The 13610-nt window shown below is 37.2% G+C and overlaps 1 protein-coding gene across 2 annotated transcripts in view; it reads left to right on the forward strand.

The window, feature by feature from the left end:
• Positions 1 to 13610, forward strand: part of LOC131065560 (uncharacterized) — a 151264-nt gene that overhangs the window by 84219 nt on the left and 53435 nt on the right. For both annotated transcript variants that reach the window (XM_058000108.2, XM_058000109.2), the window contains exons 17-19: positions 101 to 307; positions 413 to 526; positions 657 to 910. In XM_058000108.2, the coding sequence (XP_057856091.2) occupies positions 101 to 307; positions 413 to 526; positions 657 to 910 (575 nt within the window). The remainder of the gene's footprint in view (positions 1 to 100; positions 308 to 412; positions 527 to 656; positions 911 to 13610) is intronic.

Raw genomic sequence — 13610 nt, forward strand, 5'->3', positions numbered from 1 at the left:
CCAAGGCTATGATTCTGATTTCTTTTGATTGTGTTTAAATTTTTCCTCTTGTATATTTCTCCACTTATTTTGAATTTATGTTAAATATCTGTGTTTGCAGATAAAACATGGACCTTCTTTTGAGGCTGCAAACTGGGATGATGATTGGTGTTGGGAGAAAAAATTCATTGACGTGGAAGTTGGTATTGCTGATCTGGCAGGTATAACATTTGTCCAGAAGGGATACTGGTTGCATATCAAGTCTACTCATGTAGTGAATGCTTCTATCTTACAGCCAAACAGAGAGCTCATTAATCTGCCAATCGAGGTATCACCCACTGAGATTGAAATTTGAAATACTATCTGAGCCAAATGGATGAAGTGTTCTTCAATGCATTGCTTCACTCTTATGTGGAATTTTGTGGAAATGCAGAAAGGATGGCAACGGACATGCTTAGAAACCCCCGGTTCGCACACACTTCAATTCTTGAACTCATGCATTTTCTTTGGAACAAATTCATTGGAATTTAACACATTGGACCTGAAGGTGAGAAACCTGAATTATTAATCTAATATGTTGTATCTGTGCCTTGCCAACTCTTTGACTATAATTTATAGATGAATGATGCCTTTATATTTATATTTAAATTATAGCACCTTTTGGTTTTCATTTGCAGCCTCTATATCTGACTGGCAAAAAATATCTTCTAAGTGGGCAAATTCATATCAAATCTGACATAATACCTGACTCAAACAAGATGTCCGAGAGCATTACTGTGGATGTATGGCAAAAGGATGGCACATTTGTTGATGTGATAAATAATGTCAAACATGTTTCAAGTCTGACTGGGTCAGCTGAGGTTGCTGTTTATGAATTTACACACTGGGCAAATCTTGGAGATGAACTGATCTTTGTTCCTCAAGATATCAGGTAAACTTGTTTTTTTCAGTAGAATTGTTTTATATCATTCTGTCAGCTTCAATCTATGGTCTGATAAGCGAGCTTTATGCTTTCTTCCTTCTGCTTTTAGTCCTTTATATATCTTTGTGCTGGTGAGCCGAGTATATTTTGGATTGAAAAGTCTCTCTGAATTTATTTAAAGAGGAGATGGCTTAGAAGGCTTCTATTTTCTTGAATAATCACAGACCTTAACTTTGGCTTCATACTCTTCCTGAAAGCATGTTAATGTTCATATATCATAGATATGGCATACATCAGTGGTTCCTTTCTGTTTTTGGTTTGTGCTCAATCCAAAAATATTTAAGTCTTTGAGTTCTAGGACATCAAATTTTGAAGTGCAGTGCAGAGAGCATTGCAAACATTAATGTAATGACACTAACTTTTGTGATTGTGAAAGCTCTTTCTCTAAGTATTCAAAAAGCTTCATGGCCAGAATTGCGGCATAAAGATAGGAAAAGTGATGCCGAATGATGATACTCCTGTAATTGTTTGGTTCCAAGTGAATCCTTGATTTGTGGATTGGGTGGATGATATATTATGACTAGGATAGTGGATATACTGAACCAACAATCTCATTGAAAATCTCAGCCAAAGGAGAGGCAAGTGGATCAACCACATATTTGACGAATTTGACTTGGAATTCATCTAAATCAGCACCTTTGCAGGTGCTCAGATTCAAAAATCCCTTTTGACACCACCTGAAAAGAATAAATGAGGTGGGTGACAGGGGACACAAATGCTAGGCTTATTAGGAGTGATGTATAAAGAGGTGGTGTAAAAAACCTAGCTGTGAGGGTCAATGTCGGATATGGGAGTTCTTTGTGAAGTAGATGCCCTAGAAGGTTTTGGGATGATAGAAAAGAGCATGGAGCAGTTCAAGTCAATATTAGGCAAGAGACTCATGTTCCTTCTATATTAGGAATCATTGATTATCTTTCTAGGTAGAGAATATGGAGGAGGGATTGTGAGCGAAGACAAATTGTAGTATTTGATGCATAAATCTACACCTTGTTGATGTGTTTTTTATGCACTTAATACACAAAATAAAATAGCAAGTATTTTATCCTCTCTTGAACAAAATTCTCTTGAATACTAAGCTCTGTGATCATACGAGGCGACTCCAAGGTTTCTACTGTCAGGTCTTGATGTGTGGATAACTCAATGGTTTGCTGTGATATTGCTGGTGAAGAACACTCAAATATACTGAGAGGGGGGGGGGGGGGGGTTGTGAATCAGTATATTAATTAATTTAAACTCTTAAATTGATTTGAAACTTAGTTACTACTTCAAATTATCTTACACATAGCAAAGTACATGATTTTCAAGTGGAAACCCAAAATGGGAGAAAACCATGGCAAATGAATGCTACCATATTATCTCTTTTACAAATTGTAGAGGCACCAAACCCTAGACTGATTTGTGAGGACCAACCCACAGGAAGCACTAACTCCCCAACTTTTTAAGCACCAATTTACAAGAGGCTCCAACCCCTTCAAGTGAAGCACCAACTCCACAAGATGAATCACCAACTTCACCAAGATGAGGCACCAACCTTAATGCATAAATCTGCTATAGTCTGATAAAAAATTTGTCACCAAAATGGTCACAATCTTCACTACAACATCTGCTATGAAATGACAATAATACTGCCACAAAACCGATATAATGATTATAACATGTTAGTACACACATGCTTCATGAATTTGCCTATAATCTTCCTTAACACATACTCTTTTTCACAAAATCTGCTTTCTCTTTCATACAAGTATTCTTCTTATCTCTGCAATGTCTTCTCCTTTATATCAGCATATTTTTCTTCTCAATATACTCTTGCTTCTTTTTTCTTAAGCATTTTTTTCGTCACAATTCACACCACCAAAATGATTTCTAATTCCCTTATGTATTTTACACATACCCTTTCATAGAAGGGTTGTATCTTTTCCAAACAACCAAATCACATTATCCTTTTGATATCTCATTTTTAGTATTGGTTTTTATTTAATTACAAATTTACACCTCAATAAGTATCACACCCTTCCATTATTTCTTTTAATGAATCGCTGCCTATAATTGATGGTTTAGTTAGAACTACTGCTGCATCGTTTTGTCTTCCTTTTTATTGTCTAAACAAATTATTCATTTTGAATTGCTTCTTAATTAACTTCTAATAAATGCACCTTTTCATACGTGCTGTTTCGTCATAAATCTATGTTTGAACACGTCGTTGAAACTTGTATTAGTTTATTATTAGGACATTGTCTCTAATCTGCCACTTTTGTCAAGTGTAAAAATTATGTGAGTCGCTGCTAAATAAAAACGATGTTAGATATTGTGTGGGTTGTTGAATTAATATCATGCTGTCACTAAAACATGCTGTCTGTGTTTCTGAATTAGAACATGCTGACTGTAAACTGTGCATGTTGTAAACATGCTGTCATATTGAATTAAAACATACTTCCAACCTGCACTTCAGACTTTGAAGACACTGTGTATTATATAAAGTCGCTGAGTAATTTATTTTTACGAAGTTATTCCTTTAGAGACTAACATACACCATGATCGCTGCATTGTGAAGATCTGCTGCCATTGTATACTCAGACTGGGACTGTAATCACTGTATGATCAGACTGAGACTATGTATGAAAAGTATCAACCAACATGTAAAGCATAATAATCCAGACCTGTGTATGTTCAACAAATGTGCAAGCATCATCGAATATGTTCATCAATCTCCATGATCTTTTGTCATCAATAACAACAACAAATCCCTTTGACATCAATGACAATATTTCCAACAGCTGGAATCACAAGGGGGACTTACGTTTTGCATGAATGCTTGAATGCTGCTGGAACGTGAAGACTTACCTAACTTGGAGAATAAATAGCGAAAGGAATTAAGGGCTGAGAAACTAATCTAATTCTAAGATCAATGAGAACAATGGATGATGTTTGGATGGACACATTCCTCAAACTAAGCTTTGCTTTGCCATGCTAGGAACAAGTTCACAAAACTAATGCAATCTTCTACCAATGATAAAGGTTTTCATATCATGAACATCCATTCAAATGCCCAAATATGGTGCAACTTGAACATATATCCACAATTGAACTCAGCATATTTTAAGTTTCAGGCTAACTATGCACTGTAATTGAAAATGATCCAACCACAAATAATATGAACTATGAAATTATCAACATCCACACAATACTCTATCACGATCAATGAACTTTATCCAACACTTGAGAAGTAACAAGAATACATGCAACATGTAGACATTACACATAGAAAACCACCATGCTTAAATGAAGATCATGTATTAAAATCAACAAGTCTTGGGAATAATTCCTTCTTTCCTCCTCCTACTCTACTCTACTCCTAATTATCTGGCTGCTAACTATTAACCTCACAAATGTGGAGAGCAAGTCCTCTTATAGAGCTCCCTTTACAAATGAATGCCCAAGATCAAATCCACATCAATGGCCAAGATTGAAAGATAGAAACCCTAATTAGGGTTATTTATAACTAACTTTGCATTACATTTAATGCTTGACCAATGATAAAATTACATTTCAGGACACATGTTCATCGCTGAATGTGCACCAATGAATGATGAGGTTAGGTACATTGAACTTTGTGTCTCCTCATGTGGTAATTATCTTCCTCGTTGGATGAGTCAAGTGTATTGAATTTGGACGCTTTGACTTGGAATGATATGATTGGGTTGGTGACGACTAAGCGCCACCTCAACTACTTGCATGCCTTGCAACTCATCACAAGTGTGTGGTTGACTGCTCTTGACCTTGATTATTATATTGATGATTGATCTCCCCTGCCTTGCTGAAGTGTTGTGGAGAGATTTTCTCATGTGATGAAGTCTTCCTTAATGATTTTGATGTAGATTCTGTGATATCTATGGCGGATTCTTCCTTTGTTTTGATGTGCTTGGATAGCTCGCCTTGATTTGGGGAAGTATATCTATTGCATCATTGTGAAGTTTTCTCTCGGCTGTATGTGAACATAGATGATGTTGTATTTTGCACGTCCTATCTTTCATGCTTGTGAATCTTGACCCCTTCACCACCTTGTTGAGTCTTGTATCTGGATGAGCTACACCTCTTTAAGCTGTTGAAATGGCCTTCTCCATCATTACTCAATCATTCCGTGCACTGCCCTTGCATTCCTGTATTTGCTGATGAAGCTCTCCTTGAATGTTCATCTTTTGTCTTGATGTTGCTTGTAGCCTGCCCCTTCACTCCCTTTATCAGTCATCTACAAAACAAACAAGAAGGCTATCAAACACACTTAATATATCTGATATTCCACTCTTAAGTATTCTGTTATCTGATTTTCATGCCTAATTTTAATCACTTCAAGTCTGACTTTCCATTGTCTAATATTTGATTGGAGTTTTAAGTCTGATATTTTTAACATTTTGAAGTCTGATCGTGGATTTTGGCGAGTGGTGCACAAATTGTTGCACTTCACCAACAGGTTGTGGATTTCTTCAAGTCATGGATAATCTCTTGCTTCCTCAAGATGGTGGTTTTTAGCACGTCATCAATTCAAGCACTCATTGCCATGTTGCTGATTTAGCTAAGGCAGAGATAAAGTTGATGTCTAGCCTCAAAGTTAGTGAACCAACAAGGTCATGGACTTGAGCATCACTCACCTAGATAGGTCAGGGATTTTGGAGACCCAAGGATAAAAGTCTCCTAGGGTGTGGATTTTAAAGACCCAAGGATGATCTCACCCACATCCACCTTCAAGTCGTGGATTTTGGCAAGTGAAGGATAGTTATCATGATTATTCAATTTCGCCAACTCCAACACTTAGTCTATCAATTCACCCTCAATATCTTGTTGATCTTCATTGTCAAAGCAAGGATTAAGTTAGTTCATTGTTTCTTATCTCTTCATGGGTCAACCTTGCCAACTTTCATGCTTGAGGCGTGGCTTTTAACAAGTGAAGGATAGAAGTCATCACCGACCTTCCTAGGTCAGGGATTTGAGTAACCCAACGATAATCTCATCCTAGGTTGTGGATTTGAGCAATCCAAGGATAAACTTCTCCTATGTCATGGATTTGAGCAACCCAAGGATAATCTCATCCTAGGTCATGAATTTGAGCAACCCAAGGATAATCTTGCTCAATGACTACTACTTCAAGTTGATCACTTCATCATTTGTCTAAGTTGATCATTTCAATGTCTTTGCTTGCAAACTTGGAGGATTCAAGGGGTAAACTTACTCATTGCCACTTCCATTTAGCATCATCATCGAGACCTTCAAGGTTGTGGATTTTACCTAGGCATGGATTTTGGTGAGAAATGGATAACTCACTTTGACCTTATCACTAATTGATTTCACCAAGTGTAGAGTGACTTCTTCTTATGGTTGAATTGGTGTATACTTTCCTTTTATCATTACTTAGACCTTGAATCATCTTCATCAAGCACTTCGTCTAAGTTGATTGATCATCACTTCTACATTCTAACCTAAGGATTTCCACTTGCTCACTTGACTATTCATCACACCTAAGACTCACTCTGACCTGACCCAGAGGTTGCGTTGTGAAGCATCACCCAAAGACTACCTTGACTCTCACCTATCACTTGAGCACATAGAGTTGAGAAGACTCTAAACTAGTCTAGAGGGGGACTAGACTACTGCTAGACTGCCCAGCTTGATCACATCCTAACGACAGGCCATTGCATCCGCTCACAAGTAAGAGGTTAAAGACTTGAACTATTGCCAAGGTAGATGACTAAGCTAAGACAACTACGCTACCAAGCAAAACAATGAGGGTTCCCATTTGCAATGGGGTGATGTGTGAAAACGTCACAACGCTCTTCATCATGCAAATGATTCATGTGGAACACGATGGAAAGGTTTGAGGGAGGAGGGAAGGGATGGAGAATTTTATGGGGAGAGTGTCAAGTGCCACCTCTCAAAGTTATAAGACAAAATTCGATACTTGGTTGCAGCAGTATGAAGAGAATGGTAGTCAATCATAAGATAAGAGAGATGGGTAAAGTAGTTGACAGTGTCTCCAACATTGAAATGGATTGTTGGGTGATGAGTCATGGGGGAGTGTTGGTGTGTTTTTTATGCACGCGCAACTCAAAATATAATACCTAGAGATATCCTATTCTCTCTTGATCAAAATCTTCTATGTGCTAAACAGATGGATTGTGTGATCACAGAGATGACTCCAAGGTTCCATATTTATGCAGATAGTCTCAATTGTTCATTGTGATATGCTGGTAATCTCAAGGGGGACTCACACAATTGCTTGAGGAGTTAATCAATCTAAAGATTCTACGGATTGCTGACACTTGTAACTTTTCTTTTTTTTTGAAATAATTTTGCAATAAGTTCTTTTCAATCCTACTTCTACCAAGACTTGGAAAAAAAGGTGCAAAAGGGAGGGTTTAGGAAGATAATTCTAATCTTAAGCTAATCGTATGAACTCTAGAGACAAAAATTGCAAAAGTGGAATTAAAACCAATTCTTGCTTCACCAAATTCAACAACTACACAAGAACGGTGCTATCTTCTAAGGAATTCAAAATATTTTCATATCACTAATACTCACCAACATTTTGAACAATGAATATAGCAATATAAGTTAAGTTCTCATTTATTGGTTTAGGCTAACTTTTCACAATAATTGAAAATCATCGAATTATCAAAAGTATGAACACATCCAATCCACATTAAACAATTCTATCAAATCTTTCATTCAGTCTATCAACTTGAAAATGAAATATGTTCTATTGAGAGCCAATAAACCATGCTAACTTGCAAAAGTAGACAAAATTCACCAACAATTGAGCAATGAATTATGTCTTAGTACTTAAGAAGTATCACTACAACAATTTTTTAGAAATATCTCCCTTTACAAATGAGAGGAGGATTTATATAGACACCTCATTACAAAGCAACAACCTGGATTGATCTAAGATCAATGGCCAAGATTAAAACATTAAAGCCCTAATTAGGGTTTGTTACAATAGTTATCCAAAGTGGGCCAATGAGAAATAAGCAACCACTCTAGAAGTGGGTGCCCCTTATCCTTTCCTTTGAAAACACATTCAATGAACCTGGTCATTATGGGTGAAAGATCCCCAACCCAATTTTCATCCAATCTGATCCAAATTATGAGGTTATGTGCATTGTTTGTTTGCTGATAAGTCTTTGGCCAGCGTAGGTTTGGATGGGGTTTGACTTGTTTTTGTTTTTGTTTTGATTGGGTTTGAAGTTTAAGCAAGATTCTTGAATATTACGTAAAAGAGATTGCTGATTTAACATAACAAAATGCTTAGCACAGAAGGAAGATAATCAAGAACTTTCATTTTTGCTTAAAAGAACAATGAACATACCATTCACATGTGCTCATAGGTCTGAAAATGGAGAGGTAAGAATGAATCCAAATGATAGGCAAAATGCCTTTTTATTTATTTTAGGGTTACTATTTTGCTTTAAAATCATAAAATATCCTTGAGGGTCTAATTTTTCATTGTGAACTTGGTCCCCTTTTGAAAAACAACTTAAGTTACTGGGATGTGAGGCACTTTTTACTATTCATCTTATGTTTCTCCGTTACTATTCACTTTTTACTACTCACATAAGGCTAACTTTAATATTTCAATTTTAACCATGGATTCAACCCCAAAACTCCAATATGAAAGGCTCGAAAAGCTCCCTGTTGTGTTCCACAACCTCGGTTGGGTCCCCAAAACACATTGCTGACCTACGGGACCCTTATAGTAGGCCAACCTCCGGTCAAGTCTAAGATGCTTAAGGAAGGGACAAAAGTGAGGATGCCTTGCCAAAATGTTGCTTCCGGATTGGATTTGTGGAAGTGAAGAAGTTGCTTTGATTGTTTCTTCTATTTTGGCATCATCAATCTTCATCTTTTCCAAGGAATATTTATGGATTTAAGGAATATTTCCTTGCCTTCTTTTATTGAAGTCTTCGAGGTCCACATGGCCGTGGTTGGTATCTCTAACCTTCTTCCATTTTGTCACAATCCTGGACTCCAGTTATTGTCGTTTGTTATTGAACTTCATTTGCACCTTTCTTGAAATCCTTCCTTGAGTTGACATCTTTCACCTGAAAATCATGAAAATTTTCCCATCCTGAAGTGTAAAATTTGAAGGAATTTTTAAAGGATAATTCTTATTTAACTTATGAAAATTTTGGAAATTGAAGCATTTGCCCCTGAAAACATTAAAAAAATGAGATGATTTGAAGTGAAAGCTGTCCTGCAAGTCCGAAATCATAGGAATTCCAACAGAAAGAACTCTTGAAGTTTTGAAAGAAATTGGAACTTTGAATGAAAACCTTCAATCTAAATAAACCTAAGAATTTTGATAAAAATTCCTTAAATCCTTTAAATAATTACTCCAACTTTGACCTCAAGTGTGGAAATTGGTTTTGAAATTCTCTTGGAAGATGTCTTGGAATTTTGTACTTCCGAACCTTTTCAACACTTAGGCATTTCCTATGCTTGAGTGGACTTGATGTTGGGTCAAAGAGTTTTTCTTATGCCCAAGGTGGAATTAACATTTGGGCAAGGAATTTAGGTTATTCTTGAGCAAACTTGGCACTTGATTTCAACTTTTCTTTCAACTCACCAACGCTTAGCCGAATTGGCACTTGATCTCTAGAATGGATTTGCTTCTTGCTTGAGAAATTTCTTTGACATTTAGCTAAACTTTCAAATTTCCCTCCAAGGTATTAACACTTCGGCGAATTTCTTCTTGGTTTTAACATTCTTTCTTTTATTCACTTTATCACTTTTATTTAGTGCAAATTTCATTTTGATTTCAACGTTTTTGCTTTAATTTTAGACTTGTTTTAATCCACCTATACTTAGCCAAATTTCTTCTTCTCTTCATCTTGGGCAAACTTTGCACTTGGGTGGGATTTTTCATGCCAGAACATCTAACTAAATCTTATCTTCCTCACCTTGGCCGGATTTGATGTTGACTTGGAAACTTCACCCTTTCCTAGGTAGACTTCATCCTTGATTGAAATTCTAATTCTTGCAAGGGCGAACTTCATATGTGGTTGGGAATTTTGCCACAAGGCTTGGGTGGACTTCATAGCTGATCAAGAAATTTACTCCTTGTTTAGGCGATCTTCATAGCTAGTCAAGGAATCTTCTTTATTTGCAAGGCTTATTGAACACTTGACCAAGGAGATTTCTTGGTTTACAAGGCTGACTTAACATTTGAATAGGAAAATTTACATGAGAACTTCACCTTGACTTACAACTTTCTTGCAATCTACCAACAGTTAGCCATATTTTCTTTCATCCTCCATGGGCAGACTTTGCTAGTGGTTGAGGAACTTTTCACATGTCTTGGGTGGAATTTGCATGTGCTCAAGGAACTTTTCATGTGTCTTGGGCGGACTTTGCATGTGCTCAAGGAGCTTTTCATGTCTCTTGGGAGGACTTGGATGTGGCATTGGGAATTTTCTTCACCAAGAATGGCGGACTTCATCATGATTTAGGATAATTCTACCTCAAGGAGCACGAGTTTCATGAATCCTTGGAAATTCTTCCTCATGCCATGGGTGGACTTCATCTTGGATTGAAAATCTTCGCCATGCCTTGTTGATCTTCATGATAGGAACAAGGAATCTTGTGGGCCAAGCTCCAAAATTAGTCGTTTTCTCATGATCTTCAATTAGCCTTTTGGAAATTATCCTTTCGATTCGAAGTTTATTTTGGATGAATTCTCCCAATTTGACATCTTTCTAGACTCGATGACCACCTGCGTGCTTGGAAAAAGCAACAAGCAAGTTTTTGTTTTTAGGAAAAAAATACTTGCTATTTTTGGAAAAAAGCAACTTGAAAAAACAAGTTCCCGGATTGGCCACAAAATGCCAAAAACAAAACTTTCTATTTTTTTTTTCTTTAGATTACGGGAATCGAGTATAGCACCGCCTTATAAACTGCAGTGCGTTGGGTAAACTTTTTAACATGACCGTTGATGCTGGTGCGACACATCCTCCAGTACCATGTGGGCTAGGGGGAGACTAGACCTCGTGACCTCGTGCTTCACCACTGGAAGCTCTCACCAATCTAGCTAGGCCCCTGTTGACGTGTATTTTATACACCATCATACACAGAATAAAATACCAATAGGCATCTTATCCTCTCTTGAGAAAATAGTCTCTAACTGCTGAAGATCTGCATAAAGGATCAGTTAGGTAGACTCCAAGGTTCTTTTAGTAGGGTCTCTACGTGTGGACAAGCTTTTTAGTGGTATGATGTGATTTGCTGTTTCCTCCAAGGGGCCTTACGTATTCCAAAAGTTCAAAAATTTTCTAAACTAAAGAAACTTTCAAAAATAGCAAAAGGAGTAGGGTTTAGAAGAGGTCTAATCTAGCCTAACCCTATGAATGACTTAGCATGGATGAGACTTGGCAAGATTCAACCAACTTCAATTTTGCCATAAGATAACAACTCAATTGAAATTAGTGCGATCTTCTAAGGTAATAAAAGGATACTCAATACATCAAAAATCAAGGACACTACTACGAAGGTACATATCCAAGATACAATAATGATTGAAGATTAAAGGACTCAATGTGTTCTCCAGTCGACCACGCAAGGCGTTCCTACAATCAGCAAGAAGCTAGTGGTTTGGATTACGAATCCTACCAAATATCAAATCTCACACTTAGTCTTTCAAATTAACAAACTACTTTGATTGAGCACGATTCAAGTAGATCAAACAACCATGAAGATAACTCAAGAAACTTGCAACAAAACACCATAACTTCAATATTTTATTGATTTCCAAGTCATCATATACAACAATTGCTTGAATTTCTTTCTTCAAAACTCAATCTTACTACAAAATACAATTGCTTCTAACTCTAATCTCTCTTACATCAACTATTGACTATTACTCTATTCCTCTATTACACTCTTATTCAATGAAATGAAAAATGGGGGTATAAATAGCATCCCCGATTACAATGAAAGGTCCAGATTGAAAGTAAATCAACGGACAAGATCATGACACCTGAACCCTAATTAGGGTTTGTTACAAATGACCTCCTCTTTACTGAACAATATTAAATACATAGCCAAATATTAAATTTGGCACAAAAACCTAGGAGGTATCAACCAATGAGAAATAAGATGTCATGTCATCTGTAACAACCTTTCATCTAGAATCTTATTCCCTTTCCAATTCTCTTTCTTAGCATATGCAATGAATTTTGTCACGATTCCTTCGATTTCTGTGATTGGAATCTCGGGAAGATTCTTCATACTCTCCTCTAAGTGGATGACCTAATCGAATGCATCTAGAAGAGTTGCGTCCCATGAAGGTTCAAGTTCCTTCGTTCTATCAATCAGGAGCATGGTGGAAAACATCTGATCATACTGTTCATCTGTAACATCTGCGTCCTTGCAAAAGATGATCTTGATTCTATCCTCAAATTCCTGCATATCCACATCTATCTCGACCTCGATCCTTTTGCCAAGAATGGTACGAAGTACCTCAAATACTCTGTCCTGGATCGGATTAATCACCTCCTCAACTTGGCCACATCTAACACTGATGTCTTCAAAGAAAACATTCTTCATATGGAGTAAGGTTGACCATTGAAACAAACTGTGAGAATCACCTTCCAAGATCTTCTCCTGCGCTAAAATTCTCCTCGATGTATGTCTTATAACTTTCAAGACAGGAATGATAACGTCCTTGGTATGGGCAAATGCAGCTACTGTTATCATCAATTTGTGGATTATCTCAAGAACTTGGATGGCCTGATGAATGATCTTCATCATCCTTGTAACAAACTCTATAGCCACTGTATGAGATCTATCCATCCAACTACATGTACGTTGAACTAGGTTCCTGAATCTTTCTGCTTCGTTGATTGATTGAAGTGGCAAAGCTTGTACTGGTGATCTAACTGGATCCTGACGTCTCAAAGGTTCATTGATGTGATTGAAATATGTCCTCCATGCACCGACCTCTCTCTCAAGCTTTCTATTCTTTTCTGCTTCTTCTCTAAGCTTGTCCTTCAATGCCTCAAATGTGTCGGTGGCATCATCCATTGTCTGCTCTGCAGTGGATGGTCCTAACTCAATTGTCTGAATATCATAATCCTCTGCTAGGATCTCACCCTCATATTTGTCTGCTGCCGGTGTAGCTATCTGCAGTTTTCTGGATCCAGTCTCATCTCGAATCATCTTGGACATCTTTGTAGCCTTCTTCTTCCCTGTTACTTCATGTGAACATCCAACAAGGCTCTCTAAATCAATTGCGTTGTCTTCGTCCTCTACTACGATCACCTTAGTCAATCTTTCCTTCAACCAATCTGGGATATTCGATCTTGTCTCTTGAACTTGAATCTCTTTATGTACCATTTCTTCTTTTCTGGGAGGAGATGTCATTTCATTATCTTCTTCTAACTCATAGTCCTGGAGAGATCCATCTGACGAACCATGCTGTGCCTGTCCTTCCTCCTGCCTGTCATTTTGTACCATAGACTCCATGGACTCTTCCACTTGAATTGTTCTATTCTCTGGTCTAGAAGAAGTACCTGGTGTTCGATCTTTGTTGGCACCTTGCTTTTTCTTGGAAGACTCTTTCTTTTCTGACCTTTCTTTTCTCTTCGAACCTCTTGGATGGAGA

The sequence above is a fragment of the Cryptomeria japonica genome, chromosome 4 (genome assembly GCF_030272615.1).
Source record: "Cryptomeria japonica chromosome 4, Sugi_1.0, whole genome shotgun sequence".
NCBI lineage: Eukaryota > Viridiplantae > Streptophyta > Pinopsida > Cupressales > Cupressaceae > Cryptomeria > Cryptomeria japonica.